This window comes from Solanum tuberosum, unplaced genomic scaffold, assembly GCF_000226075.1.
Source record: "Solanum tuberosum cultivar DM 1-3 516 R44 unplaced genomic scaffold, SolTub_3.0 scf00090, whole genome shotgun sequence".
NCBI lineage: Eukaryota > Viridiplantae > Streptophyta > Magnoliopsida > Solanales > Solanaceae > Solanum > Solanum tuberosum.
In genome coordinates this window covers 1,508,991-1,525,739 of record NW_006239013.1, presented here as the reverse complement: position 1 = coordinate 1,525,739, position 16,749 = coordinate 1,508,991, and the positions used below count along the sequence as shown (strand labels likewise).

The 16,749-nt window shown below is 34.5% G+C and overlaps 1 protein-coding gene across 3 annotated transcripts; it reads left to right on the top strand.

Annotated features, from left to right (window-relative positions):
- The first annotated feature begins 394 nt into the window (after positions 1 to 394).
- Positions 395 to 16,026, top strand: LOC102587486 (uncharacterized). Of its 3 annotated transcripts, XM_015308567.1 has the most exons (11): positions 714 to 801; positions 882 to 975; positions 1,688 to 1,772; positions 2,655 to 2,725; positions 2,802 to 2,890; positions 3,246 to 3,489; positions 4,230 to 4,342; positions 4,417 to 4,507; positions 4,614 to 4,742; positions 5,055 to 5,605; positions 15,122 to 16,026. In XM_015308567.1, exons 4-11 carry the CDS (start codon positions 2,663 to 2,665, stop codon positions 15,588 to 15,590), a joined length of 1,749 nt encoding a protein of 582 aa, XP_015164053.1. In that variant the 5' UTR covers positions 714 to 801; positions 882 to 975; positions 1,688 to 1,772; positions 2,655 to 2,662; the 3' UTR covers positions 15,591 to 16,026. The 3 variants fall into 3 exon arrangements, with proteins under 3 accessions (XP_006346870.1, XP_015164053.1, XP_006346871.1); XM_006346808.2 differs by lacking the exon at positions 882 to 975 and having other exon boundaries at positions 395 to 801; XM_006346809.2 differs by lacking the exons at positions 714 to 801; positions 882 to 975 and adding an exon at positions 982 to 1,617.
- Positions 16,027 to 16,749: the final 723 nt, after the last annotated feature.

Genomic DNA, 16,749 nt, shown 5'->3' with positions numbered 1-16,749 from the left:
GTGCAATTGTTCAATGTACATTAGTTATACACTCTATTTGATATTATCCTATGTATAATTAATAGATAACAAACAATGATATTAGCAATTATTGTATTAATAATTAATTTTTTTAATAAAATATATAATACATATTATTTTTAATAAATACTATATTAATAAATAATGTGAACATAACTAATATCTGAATTACTAATCTCTAATCTCTAATCTCTAATATGATTGATTTAAATTTAGTATAATGTTTTCAACACTATTCTTTACAACCTTCCAAACGACTTGTAAATAGTAAAGGGAAAAACAAAGTGAGGCTCTCCACGCGCCTGTTTATTATGAATGAGCATTGAGCATTTGTAATAACAACATTGTATACGCGGTTGAGTTGTCTCTATCTCTCTTCTCATGAATCTCTTGACTTTGACTTCTCCTTTCATTTTGCTCAAGCCCCTCAATTATTCAAATAGTTCTTTTTTCATCATCTTTTAGTACTATATATATACTACTATTGATGAACAACCCACATATCCTCAAATTATTTATCCAATTCTGTCTTTTTGTGATACTGGGGCTGTGCAAAGCAACAAGATGAAGTGGGTGTCAGTGAAAAATGAAGGGAAGATGTTATTCAAGTCTAAACTGAAGTTGGTTGCTTTAGCTGGGCTAGTTCTATCTGTTCTTTCTTTATTAACCCATTTTCTTCTAGCTAAACATACATATGGGATTGTTTATGAGTACCATTCTTCAGTTACAATCATGTCATGGATGCCTAAATTCAAGAAATCAGATCTCTCCATTAGTAATGTAATGTGCTTAATAAAACCCCTCCAAGATCTCATCTTTAGTCCTTTTTCTTAATTTTCTTGAACTTTTTTTTGCTTCAGTTTCTGTTTCAGACTGATGCTCTTGCTTGCTGTGAGTTCATGGTGACAAAATTAGTTTCATGTTATTCTGGTTTTTGGGGTCTGCTGATGCAATGTAATGTGCTTAAACCCCTCAAAAATCTAATCTTTAGTTCTTCATGTTTTGATTCTTTAACTTTTTGTTTTAGCTTCAAAATCCCTCTTTTAGATTGCTGCATTTGCTTTGCTGGAGTTATTGGTTAAAAAATTGTTTCCTGATACACTTTTTTTGGTGTATGCTAATGTAATGTAATGTGCTTAAATCCCTTCAAGATCTCATCTTTAGTTATTCCTGTTTTTTATTTTTTAAACTTTTTATGCTAAACTTCAAATCCCTATTTTTGATTGCTGCAATTGCTTGTTTGAGTTAATGGTAATATGCTTAGTTTGTTCTTTTTTGGGGTCTGATAATGTAATGTGTGATTAAACCTGTGTTGCTCGGAATCTTCAAAAATTTCAATGAGTGCGTGCCGGATACTCCAAAAAGTAGTGCATTTTGGAGAATCTGACAGGGGTGTGGCAACAATTGGAGAGTCCGAGCAATATAGGCTTAACCCCTTCCAAGATCTCATCTTTAGTTCTTCCTGTTTTAATTTTCTAATTTTTCTTGAGCTTCAAATCCCTGTTTTAGACTGCTGCATTCTCTTGCTTGAGTTAACGGCAATAACTATAGTTCATGTTACTCTTGTGTTTTGCCGGGGGCTGATGGATCTGAATGGTTAGTTACTGTTGCTGGAGCTGATTATGTGTATTCTTGTTGGCTACTGATGGAACACTTTCTCATGCAGCATCCATCTTACAGTAGACTATGGGCTCCAGTTAGACATTTTGAATCTTTACATCCTCTTGCAAATCGGAGTGGAGATTATGCAGGTTAGATTCACCTTCATATTTTTTGTGGTCTATATCATGCCAGTTATAGCAGTCTTTGGTAATTTGTTTGGCATTTCGAAATTGTAATGTTCCCAATCACTTATAACTGTAGTTCAAGGTTGAGATATTGTTGATTAACCAATTAATGTGACTTGTGAGATACAATAATTATTAGGAAATAATCGAGTTAAGGACCATATTTTCCCTGACTAATCAGTTTCCGGCCCAAGTGTCCGTTCATCCATCTTCAATCAAATAAAGACGAACATCTCCATTTAGATGTTTCCTTACTCTAATTAAAACCTGAAGTAAATATTAAGATGTCAACTAGATCTGAGGACAGTTGCATTATATCCATTCATCTATATAGTTCCAGATGCAATATTTTTCTGTTTTACAAAGGGCATGTGAACTTACTTTTAGAAAATCATCTGCAAGTAACAAGCGTTTTGCTTGAATCAATGCTCTCCAGCTGCTTAAGTTGGTGTACTTTTAAGCAACTTAACTTAAACAGTTAAATGAGTGGAGTGTGGTAAGGAATATTTGGTATTTCTGGATGAATTAACTAACTGTAAACTCCATAAGATATTTTGACATTTCTATAATCCATTTTGTGACCTTCTGAAATCTGCCTTGATATTTTCATAGTGGAGTTCTTGCATATGCTGCAATTGGCCATTTCTTATCCAGTGCCAATCCTTTTACTATATTAATATAATCTGAGGCTAGGCCAACTTCACACATCTTCTTTAGTAACCTTTAACATCCATTCTGGAATAAAATGTTTGAAAAATGTGTAAGTAGAAATTTTCTGCTGTGCTTGGTGTTTTCCATTTCTTTTTCTACTTGTTACTATTTGTTTCAATTGTGACCTTATTGCAGCTCCTGAAATGCAACCAACTGGATTCATCTTTGTCAAGATACGTGGGGGTTTCCATGAGATTAGGAATGCGGTAAGGTATCCTCGGGTGCATAATAGGCTTGCTTTTAAATACTCCAGTAATTTATTAGGCTTCAATTGTCTGGCAGATTTCTGATGTTGTTGTAGTTGCGAGACTCCTCAACGTTACCCTGGTCATTCCAGAGATCCAATCAACCACAAGCAGCAAAGGAATAAGGTTCTGTTAAATTTATTAAATCTGGAGAATTGATGCAAAAATTGAATGATACTAGTCTTTTTTCCATAAAGATAAGATATCTTTTTTTTTTAAAAAAAAAAACAGAAAGAGAAATGATGGGACATTGGCCTCAGCTCTCAACTTTTCTTAATCAGTAGAGGATAGTCTTTTTGATAACCTTAATAGTGTGAAGGCAGAACGTACAGAATAGCCAATACATATTATTGCTTTCAGAGCTCAACTTATGGAGTACATTTAAAATATTAATGGAATGATTATCTATATTACATACAACTGCAAAATGGCTAAACTGCCTGATCGAGTCGTTATACATTTTGAAACTTCATTTTTGCAGCACTCAGTTCAAGAGTTTCCCGTACCTCTATAATGAGGATCAGTTCATAGCAGCACTAGCAAAAGATGTCAAAATTGTAAAAACCCTTCCAAAAGATCTGAAAGGAGCGAGGAGAAAGAAAGAAATTCCTTCATTTAAAGTTCCCCATGGGGCATCCCCATATTTTTACCTGCACCATGTTCTTCCTATGTTGACTAAGCACTCTGTGGTTGAGCTTCTTGTTCATAGTGGTGGATGCTTGCAGGTAACATCCATTACTTTTATTTCAAATAAAATATGCCCTTGGATTTTACTTTTTTTTTTTAAGATCATAATATTACACTATGATGGTTTGTTGCATTAGAATTTACAAATGTGGATTATTTCAAAAGAAGTTTTACGAGGACATCCAATTCGATAAAGTAGGAGAATCATAATTTTGGAAGAGGTGGAATCATTTTCATCTCTATTACACAAGCTCTTCTGCATTCATGCAACCAAGTTTGACTTGAAATGGAAGCATAATAGTGACTCTTTTCTTTTTCACCCCTTTTTTTTTTTGATAACCAACTCTTTCTTATATCACCATTCATCTACATAAGCATGTACCTCCTAATCTTGTATCTCCAGTAAAGTAATTGTTTGCTGACTTCTCATCTTTATACTAGTACTCAAAGACCCAATAGTTGTTACATATCTATAAAACTATGGAACATTATGCTTTGCGGAAAGAGTGCTGTAAATTGTAGAAGGTTGAGTTCAATTTAACTTTTTAGATAATATATTGTAAATATGTGTCATCCATTAATTGGAAATATTTTAGCTGTGTTTGGTTCAGCATATTTATTGTTGCAATGCTGCTTGACACTCTGTTCTTCTTTTGAATATGCAGTCCTATTTCTTCATTCTTCTTTTCTGATGATCTATGCATCCGCTCTTCATGTCCATTCTGACCATACTGTTTCTTCACATTTTGACTGTCATGTTTTACTGTGTATGAGTCAGTCTATCCTGCCTCCACCACTTGTTGAGTATCAAAAGCTGAGATGCAGGGTTGCTTTTCATGCCTTACGGTTCAGAGAGGAGGTCCAAAATCTCGCTATTAAAATCTTGAATAGGTAACTTACTAATTTCTATTACTCATTGAAATGAAGATTGTTTTTGGTTATGCTTATTTCTTGTGTTCTCACAGAATAAGAGCTTCAGGACAACCATTTATTGCCTATGATCCGGGGATGACCAGAGATGCTTTAGCATATTATGGTTGTGCAGAACTTTTTCAGGTATGTTCAGAACTTGGGAGCATCATATGGCAAACCAAGGTTTAGCTTTGCACATATTATTTGTCTTGTATCTGACGTATGTTCTGCCCATATATTTTTCCTCTAGGATGTACATACTGAACTCATCATGCACAGGCGTGCATGGATGATAAAACGTGGAATTCTGAAGGGGAATCTTTCTTCAGATTCAGCAGAACAATATCGTAATGGCTTGTGTCCTCTCATGCCTGAAGAGGTACCTTGCATCCTTCAGTTTAATATAAAATCTTCCCACAAATTCTTGCATTACTAAATATGAGAACTTGTGACGTCCTTCCTAGCAATAGTTTCAAGACCAACTTATCTAATGCTTTTCATGTTAATTGCCCCTTTTCATACGATGAGGCTTGTCTTACTGTGGTCATTTGTTCTTCATGTCTCTGTATTACCTCATTAAGTTAAGACATGGGAAGGTATGTATTGAGAAACGTAATTCATTATAATATATAGGTATATATTGAGAAAATTTTGTTTGAAATAATATTTAGTCAAGTGAATTTTCTGACAGATTGGTATTCTCCTTCGAGCATATGGTTACTCATCCGACACTATCATTTATATATCTGGCGGAGAGGTCTTTGGTGGGGTGAAGAAGTTAATTCCACTGCATGCTATGTTTGAGAATGTTGTTGATAGGACTTCCTTAAGCTCTCCTCTGGAGTGGGATAAAGTATATGGTCAGGAGGCAAACCTTGTTGACCAATATTCAATACCTCCACCTTCAGATAATGTGGTCATGAGATCACACGCATGGAAAAATTCTGGCCCACGACCTCGTCCACTACCACCTCCCCCAGCACGACCGAAGATGTACAATGTTGAAGGTTGGTGGGGTTGGGTAGCCGAGAGTGACGATGAGCCGGAAAGTACCATCATGGAGTTGAGAACTAATGCTCATCGGTTACTGTGGGAAGCAATTGACTATATGGTTTGCACTGAAGCAGATGTATTCATCACTGGATTTGACCGTGATGGTAAAGGAAACCCAAATCTTGCTAGTTTGGTTGTGGGTCATAGACTGTATCAGTTTCCTGCATCTAGAACTTATGGTCTGGACAGGTAATGTATTCCGAAGCAAACAATCCTTTTGGTCATTTACTCACTCATTCTTTTCCTACTGGTCATGTCTTATTCACACCTTATTTTTCTCTCTGTACTCCAATCGTTCTCTTTTTCTCCTAAATTAGGGCCAGGGTTGGTCTTAAAGTTGGTTCTATTTCATGACTGAATAAAACAACTTAGCTACAAAAATAATTGGTGTTACTGGTGTTACTTGTGAAACTAAGGGTGTGTTCCGTATGGAGAATGTTTTTCAGTTTTTCCACTTTCGGTTGTTCATAGTTTTTGGAAAATATTTTCTCTAGGAAAACAAGTTCCTTAAAAATGAGAAAATGACTTCCCTAGTGGAAGTAGGGAAAACAAGTTCCACAACTAGCATTCCACATTGATTTCGAATTTTTGTACTTATGTACTGAACTTAAACCTGGCAGCGGAACCGGTAACGGAACTACCGAATCGGCACCGATCGGAACGGCGTCCTCCGTGCGGAAAAAAACCTGAACCGGTAGTTCCGGAATTTTTTCCTTGTACTGTACCGGTCCGGGACAGTACCGAACTGGACCGGACCGGTAAACCGGGATAACAACTCTTTTTTAAAAAAAAAAATTAATTAATTATTAAAATTAAAAAATTACGAAATATTTCTTTTAAAAGTCTAATTTAAAATTAAAAAATTACAAAATATTTCAATCTTTAAAAGTTTAAAAGTTTAAATTGCAATCTTTAAAAGTTTAAACTCTATTTAAATTTCAATCTTTAGAAGTTTAACTTTCAAACTTTAAAAGTTTATATTTTAAACTTTAAAAGTTTAAATTTCAAAGTTTAAAAGTTTATATTTTAAACTTGGGATGAAGAACAAATATATCTCCGAACTATCGTAAATGGTATGCAGATACCCTCCGTCATACTTTTGGGACATTGGTGCCCCTGTCGTCCATAAACTAGAGTGTATATACCCTTCACTCTAACGGAAGACTATATAGGGACACGTGGTGCAATCTTATCTGTCGGATAGGCGGATAAGATTATGACACGTGTATGTCCGTTAGTATAGAGGGTATATATGCTCTAATTTTTGGACGACAGGGGCACGAATGTCCCAAAAGTATGATGGAGGGTATCTGCATACTATTTATAATAGTTCGGGGGTATATTTGTCCTTTTTATCTCTTAAAAGTTTAAATTTCAAACTTTGATTTTTAATTTTTTTTAAATTTCAAATTATAACTTAAGTTTCAACTTTGTCATTTCAAAATATAATTGAAAAAAGACATGTATTAAAATTGAAGACAATAATAATAAGAAAAAAGATTAAGGCAAATAACCTATAGTTTATTAATAAAAAGTAAATAGTATAATTTGAGTTACAAAATATTAGTAGAAGACTTAATTTACACAACCACCTTCTAGGAAGGGTTCTATTTGAATTAGACCTCAAATTATCATACTAATAGTTCATGGTACCAAACAAGTCTTGTCTTAAATCATTTAACATTTCTCTAGTAACATGATCTAGAATTGGTTGATCGGCTAGTTCCTCCAATGCATCAGTGCCGTCGTCACTAAGATCTTACAACATTTCATCAATATCATTTTCAAATTGGGTAGGTAAAGCTGGGCCCCATAACTCCTCTCGGCATTAATCCCATAACTCCTCTCGGCATTAATCTAATCTCTAAATAATACTGATATCTCCAAGCTGTCTGCTGCTAATGAATACCTATGCTCTCCAATTTGAAATCTTGCTGCACTAAAAGGGTCTTCCGAAGCTACTGAAGATGCTTGAATAACTAACACATCCTGAGCCACCGGTTGAAGTTTTGGAAATCCCTTGCCGTGATTGCTCCACCAATCTAGAAGATCAGGTAAACCTTGTGAATCCTTATCCGTACACTAATTAATATATGTTTCAAAATCATTTTTTTCCTCATGACTAAGTTCAAGATAACTTTCTAGCATATCATCAATATTATCTTCATTATATCTACACCTAGAAGTTTCAAGTTCTTCATTACGTACTACATTTATTCTACCTGAATTATACAAGTCATACAATTTCAACAGTAGATGTATTATTAGAAGCATTATCTAGGGTGACACTAATTATTTTATCACAAATTTCATAGTTTTGTAAAACGTCTACAATAGTTTGAGCTATGTAACTACCGATTTATGCATTTTACAATATTTATAACCTAAAATTCGTTTTGGCATAATCCAATTTTCATCGATCCAATGGGCAGTAATAGTGAAATAATCATTACCATTAACACTACGATCCATATCAGAAGTAATAGCCAATTTACAAGTATTATAATAAAATAAACAACGAAGATATTTAAAATGTTGAGCTTGATAATCAGAAAATAGCCTTTTTAATTGTGTTTCTTGTAAAACCTTTAAAATGTGGATTATACACAATTTGAATATAATGAATAAATTTGGGATTTTCAGCAAAACTAAGGGCAAGCCAATAACAACAGTCATTTTAGCTAATTCTTCAAGATTTTTTTCTCTACTATATGAGCGTTGTGTACTAGGGCCAGAAACATTAGAAGAGTTTAATTGCGATTGGACCATATTCGAGCCCGCTACTCCTACAAATGCATTAGGAAAGGGGTACCATTCTTTTTAGCTTCGGCTACAACTTTAGCATGCAAAAATTCATTTTACAACATCCCATTAAATGATTACTCAAATGTCCTGTCCCATCCTGTTTTCCCACAGTTTTATGATTCATTCTATGTTTACATTTATTGCAAATAGCTTGTGTTTTATCTTCACTTTGAGTCATAAATTGTCACACAACAGATTTTTTAGTAGAAATTAGAGACATGAGAGTTGAGAGAATAAAAGATGAAGAATATTTGTGAGTAAAAATAATGAAAGTTTGGGGGGTTTTATAGTTAAAAAATAGGACAGAAATGTAAATTTTATCACTTAAGGGTATTAAAAAGAGTTTGGGTGGGGGGTAGGGGAGTGTTTTGGGGGGTTAAAGGCTGAAATAGCCATTGGGTGGGGCCCAATACCCTCTACCCAACGGCTTGCAATGGCTATATTTGATTTAATTATTAAAAAAAATAAAAATTGAGTCGGACCAGAACAGGCAAAAAATCTGTTGTGGCAATTTATGACTCAAAGTGAAGATAAAACACAAGCTATTTGCAATAAATGTAAACATAGAATGAATAATAAAACTGTTGGAAAACAGGGTGAGACAGGTTATTTGAGTAATCATTTAATGAGATGTTGTAAAAATGAATATTTGCATGTGAAACCTGTAACCGAAGCTAAAAAGAATGGTACCCCCTTCCTAATGCATCTGTAGGAGTAGGGGGTTCTAATGTGGTCCAATCGCAATTAAACCAATGTTTCTGGCCCTAGTACAGAAAAAGATCTTGAAGAATTAGTTAAAATGATTGTTGTTATTAGATTGCCTTTTAGTTTTGCTGAAAATCCCGATTTTATTCATTATATTCAAATTGTGTATAATTCACATTTTAAAGGTTTTACGAAAAACATAATTAAAAAGGCTATTTTTGATTATCAAGGTCAACATTTTAAATATCTTCGTTGTTTATTTTATTATAATACTTGTAAATTGGCTATTACTTTTAATATGGGTCGTAGTGTTAATGATTATTTCACTATTACTGCCCATTGGATTATGCAAAAAAAAAATTTAGGTTATAAATGTTGTGAAATGTATAAAATTGATAGTTACATAGTTCAAACTATTGTAGATGTTTTACAAAACTATGGAATTTGTGATAAAGTAATGAGTGTCACCCTAGATAATGCTTCTAATAACACATCTGCTGTTGAAATACTAAAATCGAGTCTTTGCCCGGTTTTTATTGATAGTTTTCATATTAGGTGTGCTACACACATATATAATTTGATTGTTAGAGATGGTATAGCAATGTATAATAATGGTTACATAAAATGTGAAATTGCAAGTCATTTAATTTTTAAATGTCAAGTAAAGTCTAGATGTAGAGAATTTGAAAATCGTTGTCGTGAATTTAATCTTTCCCCTAGAAAAATTCCAAAATCAGTGTGTACTAGATGAAATTCTTTATTAGAAATGCTTCAAGTTGCTTATGAATATAGAAAACATTTACAAATGCTCATAATTCAAATATGGACTATAGACTTGATTGGAATGACGTAAAAGAACTTATAAAAATTTTATTTAGCTACAAAACAAATTTTTGGACTTTATTATCCAACCATTTGCTCTGTTTTACCAAATATCTGTGCTATTCTAGTAAATTTTATAAATTAAAAAAAAACCAAGATTTGAAGATTCTGTTAAGTCTATGATTTAAAAAGTATTTTTTTCCTATTCCTCAAGTTTATTTAACTGCTTATTTTTTAAACCAAACTTACAAAGATTTAGGTGCATCACGAATAACTGAAAAAATATATTTAAATTGAGATATTCAAGATTTTGAAACACCTAGCTTGACAACAATTAAATATAGTATAAAATGGAAGTTAGAAAATTGTATGGTTTGTATAATTCTCGTAGAATAAATGTAATACGTAATGAAGAACATGAAACTTCTAGGTGTAGATATAATGAAGATAATTGATGATATGCTAGAAAGTTATCTTGAACTTAGTCATGAGGAAAAAAATGATTTTGAAGCATATATTAATTAGTGTACGGATAAGGATTCACAAGGTTTACCTGATCTTCTAGATTAGTGGAGCAATCGCGACAAAGGATTTCCAAAACTTCAACCGGTGGCTCAGGATGTGTTAGCTATTCAACCATCTTCAGTAGCTTCGGAAGGCCCTTTTAGTGTAGCAAGATTTCAAATTGGAGAGCATAGGTATTTATTAGCAGCAAACAGCTTGGAGATATCGATATTATTTAGAGATTGGATTAATGTCGAGAGAAGGAGTTATGCGCGTCCAACTTTACCTACCCAATTTGAAAATGATATTGATGAAATGTTGCAAGATTTTAGTGACGACGACATTGATTCATTGGAGGAATTAGCCGATCAACCAATTCCAGATCATGTTAAATGATTTAAGACTTGCTTGGTACCATGAACTATTAGTATGATAATTTGAGGTCTAATTCAAACAAAACCCTTTCTAGAAGGTGGCTGTGTAGATTCTTCTACTAATATTATGTAACTCAAATTGTACTATTTAATTTTTATTAATAAAACTATAGGCTATTCACCTTAATCTTTTTTTTAATTATTGTCTTCAATTTTAATACAAGTCTTTTTTTATTATATTTTCAAATGACGGTTATAATTTAAAAATTAAAGTTTGAAACTTAAACTTTTAAAAGGGAAAAAGGACAAATATACCCCCGAGCTATTATAAATGGTATGCAAATACCCTCCGTCACACTTTTGGGACATCGATGCCCTTGTTGTCAAAAAATTAGAACATATATATATACCCTTTATACTAACGGACATACACATAATCTTATTCCACAGATAAAATTACACCACATGTCCTATAGTCTTCCGTTAGAGCGAAGGGTATATACGCTTTAGTTTATGGATGACAGGGGCATCAATTTTCCAAAAGTATGACGGAGGGTATCTACATACCATTTACGATAGTTCGGGGGGGTATATTTGTCTTTTGTCCCAAGTTTGAAATTCAAACTTTTAAAGTTTGAAATTTAAACTTCTAAAGATTGAAATTTAAATAGAGTTTAAACTTTTAAAGATTGAAATATTTCATAATTTTTTAATTTTAAATTAGACTTTTAAAAGAAATATTTCGTAATTTTTTAATTTTAATAATGAATTAATTGTTTATTAAAAAAGAGTCGTTATCCCGATCCGGTCCGGTATTGTACCGGTCCGGGACGGTACAAGGAAAAAGTTCTGGAACTATCGGTACCGGTCCAGTTTCGATTCCGGTCTTTTTCTGCATTGAGGACGCCGGTTTCGGTCGGTGCCGATTCGATAGTTCCGCTGCCAGGCTTACTGTCTTCTCTCTTTGTATGAATATATTCACAAGCATCAATTAGATCCTTTATATAGGCGTAAGTAGCAACCTCTTGTCCAGTTGCAGAGCCAGAAATTTCACGAAGGGTGTCCAGGTGCTTAAGTGAACCTGGTCTTCTTAAAAAGTGGATAAAAAGAGCTGCTACTAGTGAGATATGAATACTTGAAGTTTGCGTGTCTTGTCTCTTTCAAGGCGCCTTGAAGGCTGAAACCATTGGGCTACATGCCTACATCACATTGTTGCGTCAAGGGTGTCTCGAATATGTTATTTAACCACTTTGTTTATCATTTTACTTGTATATACGGTATAATTTTTCGACGAAGGTGTCCAATTGGACACCCTGACATGAGTGTAACTACACCCCTGCTCTTGTCATCCCGATTCAACTCGAATTAGTTTTAGCTCATAGCTCACATTGCTCTCCCTAGCACATGTAGCTCACATTGCTCTCTCCAACACATGTAGCTCTCTAGCTCATGGCACTCTCAGCTCAGCAATTTCCCCCTCTTTGAAGATGACAAACTCATAACATCCCACAACATAAACTTGACACTTCATTGTAGTCGCATGTGCACTCAGGTGCAATTCTTTTCCCTAAGAACCAACTCCGTGGTTTTCATCAAGACTTAGTAAGATCTGAAGCTCTTAGCTAAGTTTTCTCTGGGACTAACCTTTCGCTCATAGCAACCAGTAGGAGGCTAGGTTAAGTAAACCTGCTCAGATCCATATCATATTTTCTCAAGGACCAGGTTCACTCATAACTCTTGCTTCAAGGACCTGATTCGTTCAGCAAACTGTTCCAGTGTCAGTAGTTAGGAACCAGGTTCTTTCTTCATCAATGATCTTAGAGTTATGTAGTATTTTAATCAACTCAATTTTCCCCTTTTTGGTATCATCAAAAAGCAACAGTGTTTAGTATAATCCTCATGAGAGAAAAGTAGTATTTATTTCCAACTCGAGAACACATCAATGCCAAAATGGAAGATATTTTGATGCATCCTTTTAATTCATACCGACCAAACCAAATAGATTATTACATTAACTTACAACACTGCCATGAAATAAGATAGTTTTTGGTCTTGGTTTTCAAAGGGTGACCTGAAAATAAGTTCGTTTGCTAAAAGAAGGAAGGTTTATAAGTGTGTGTTTCCAAGTAATTTTGTTGAGCGTTCTCCAATTCTTCTCCTTGCCTTCTTCAATTTTGATCATCTGGATAATCAGATTTTTGCTCCTTGAACTTCTTTTTTCCCAATGAAAAACCAACGGTAAGGTTCTCATTATCACACTTCTTACTTTTTTTTTTATGCTTAATTAGTTCTATTGCAGGCATCAAGTAGATGCATAATAGTTACAAAAGCTTAGTAGCAAAAGGTCAGCTCTCCTTTACATTGTTAGTTAAGAGTCAGGGAGCTGACAAAGTTCAGAAATGTGTCAGGGGGCTGACAAAGTTCAGAAATGTGTCAGGGGCTGACAAAGTTCAGAAATGAATCAAGGGAATCTAGAGGGGATAAATAAACCCAAATATACAAAAACATGAGGCAATTAGCTTTTAAAGATTGGTAGGTAGTTGATATTCCATCAAAGCATCTTCTATTCCTTTCATTCTAGATACTCTAAAAAATGGCTGCAGGTATCATCTTCCAGATTCTCTTGATGGTGCTATCAACTTTCCAGCAACTCCAGCTTATCAAAACATCCTTGATATTCCGAGGCATGACCCATTTGAGGCCAAAAAGAGCTAAAAACATACTCCATAAGTCTGCTGCTACTTCATCCAATCACATCAATTTGATGGACTGATATCGAAGGAACTGAGTTCTTCATCAGTCTGTCTATCACTTCAGCTCTTCATCAATATTCAGCATTGAATTTTGTGAACATCAACCATTCCGCACATAATACTTGCAATGAAAACCCTCCTTTGTTCTCAACAATATCCTGTTAAGATTTTAGTCCTTACTTGACATGGTTTCCTTCACGCATTTGGCTTATTTTCTCCTATTTTTCAAAGTTTCTTCCTCATTGGTAAATATAGTAATGTTTCCATATTTTTCTTGCTCCTTCTCTGGATTTGTCGCGATTCCAATTCTTCATGGAATCTTCTATGCACTTGGAATCTGCCTTGGCTTAATTATCAACAGTCTCTTCCAGTTCACCGTGATGGACCTGGTTTTTTCAGTGTTTCTTTACTGCATATGATGCACTTCTTGATAACAACTCTCTATTTTGATCATGCTAAGAAATGTTTCTTTGTAGTACACTTCTTGGTAGCAACATGGAAAGGGACTTGTTCCTTGTAATATCTTGTTATGAATACTATCAGTCCTTTGTTTTTCTTTCTCAAAAAAATACTACCGGTCCTTTGTTGAGACATGTGAAGGACCTGGTTCTTGCATATCTTAGTTATGTTTTGCTACTTTATTGTTAATCATCAGAGCTTCATATTGTAAGCCTTGGCTCATAGCTCTCTAGCTTGCTCTTCCTAGAACATGTAACTCTCTGGCTCTATGTTGCTCGGACTCTTCATGAATGTCGATGGGTGACACTGGTACAACATCATTTTTGGAGAGTCCGAACAACGTAGCTCTAGCTCATGACACTCTCAGCTCAAGCACAAAATACTACAAGTATGCTAGTTTGTTGAACTGTAACTCTAATGGGTATTACATGTGATAACCTGCATTTGGATGTAAAAGACAACAATTATTTTTCTTTTCCAGTTTTTGCAAGCACTGTAAAAATGTTTGGAACTTTTGTCAATCAAATTCCATTAGAGAACATTCAGTTTTTGCAAAATTGGAAGTTTCCTCTAATGGCGTATGGTTGACAAAAAAATGGGTGGGACAGTTATATTCCAGTGTTTGCAAGCAAACACAGTTGCTTTAGTGACATGACTTGCACTGTAGCTCACCCTGCAAATCATTGATTAAACTCTGAGTTGAATCGTAAAAGATGTAATTGAATCTGAATTTGTTATTAACCTCAGTTGTCCACATTTCTTCAACTTTTCTAATCTATGGTCATTCTTATTCCTTTAATCAAGATACTGGGAGTATGCTAGAACTGCAACTCTTCATGGCTTTATTGCACTAATCTCTTGTTCCTTCATACATTAAATGGAACATGTATGCCCAATGGAAGGTTGTGTTGATAAGACAGGGTAAGTTTCAATAGTTGACACAAATCCATGTTTGATAACAAAATACTAGGTGTTTGAATATGAGACCTGGTAATTCCCGCAGGTTTCACTTGTTAGTTGACCTCCATGACTGAGAACAGCCAAAGGAAAATGTCTTTAGTGTGTAAAATGGAACTTATGGACTAGCACTAAGGTCTGTGCTAGTAGAGCGTATATTTGCTTGTCGTCCAATTTGTGCTTTTTGGCTGCAAAGTCACCTGCATGTCAACCTACTTAGATCTCCATATTTGCCTTCACCATTTGGAGAATTTTTAGTTGTAACACAAATAGGATAATATATTCCTTGACAGGTTTCTGATGTGTTGTTATCTGAGTTAATGCAGGAAAGAAATTGCCAAACTTTTTGAGGAGATTCGCGATACTCTTTATCAACCCAACCACACCTGGATAGCCTCACTGCGCAAACAATTAAGAAGAAGTTTAATCGATGGATTGTTGGAGGAATCCAAAATATCCAAATCACGGTCTTTTCTTGCATTTCCAGTTCCTGAATGTTCTTGCATTGTAAATGATTCCATGAAGAGATTAGTCAACAATTCAAGCCCTATGCCAAAATATGATATTCCAGTGTTTTCTGGACAAATAGACCAATGCCCTTCTTGGATGAATGTCCCCACTTCTTCTCAATCAACGGAAGAAACAGAAGAGGAAAATGACAAAGATGATTCTGCCTCCTCGGGTCTGTTCTTGTGGCTGGGTAATGGCGATCAAGAAGGTGATAGCGGAGACATTAGCAACAAAGAAGAAGCTCTTGTGGAGGATCAAGAAGAACTCGAAGGAGGAGAAAGATAGGAATAGAGAACCAACTTGTCAGAAAAAGAAAAGAACAACTCTCGCTAACTGCATTGGTCTCTTTTTAACAACACATGCAGACTAGGGAAGCTCGTACGACTTGAGGTAAGCTTAGCTAGACCAACAGCTGCTCCAACTGACATTTCTGATTGTTGGGAATCCAATTTTCACAGAAGAACAGTTGTAGTTTAGGGTGACACTTGATTTCTGGTAATCTGGATACAAAATGGAAGCTGGTGGTGTAAAGTATTTCACAATTGTGTAGAGCTAGTTAAACAGGAAAGAGTTTAAGTTCTACGCACCGTCGATGTAAAAAATATTTACACAATCACTTCACATGATGAGAGTAGGATTGTAGTAAGTTATAACTCTTATTGATTCTGCTCTATTTTATGATATTTTTAAGGTCCTGTATTTGGGACTTATTAGCATATTACCATGTTCGTTAATCTGATTTAGCAACTTTCCCTGTTACGTTCATCCCCAATGTGATAATTTGATTAATCGCTAGATCTTACAAGTAAGCACCCTTTCTAAAACAATATTTGTATTTTGCTCCAAGTTTGCTGGATATTAATGTAGAAGTTAAAATGGCCTTGGATTATGCTACCCATGGTAAGAGAGAAGTATAATACATATACTAATAAAATAGTAATATGGTACTTATAAGAGGTGGTTTGATAGTTGGTTAGAGTTATGTGGGTAGTAGTTAAATTTTGGGGTAAATTAAGTAAATACCTCATAAAAACAAAATAATTACAAACATATACCCCTTACATTTATACTCCACTAAATAATTATATTATATACCCCTTAACTAATTTTGCTTAATTGTTACTAAATCAGTATATATATATATATATATATATATATAGTACAATTGAGTCTTGACTTGACCTAGCTTGACCCTACTCCTCTTCTTCTTCTTCTTCTTTGAGTTTTCTAGAGAGAGAATTTTTGGAGAGGATGAACTTTGGGAATTATTTGGGTTTTGGAATAAATGACTTAATTGGGTGAGTTTTAGGGGTTAAAATGACTTATATAGGGGCCCTAGGCTTGGGCAAAACGACATATCTTTGAGTTAAAACAATTGGGAAAAGACCCTAGAACTCCCCTTACTAGAAACTGCTGAAATGGCATGAATGAGGCCTTCACGGGT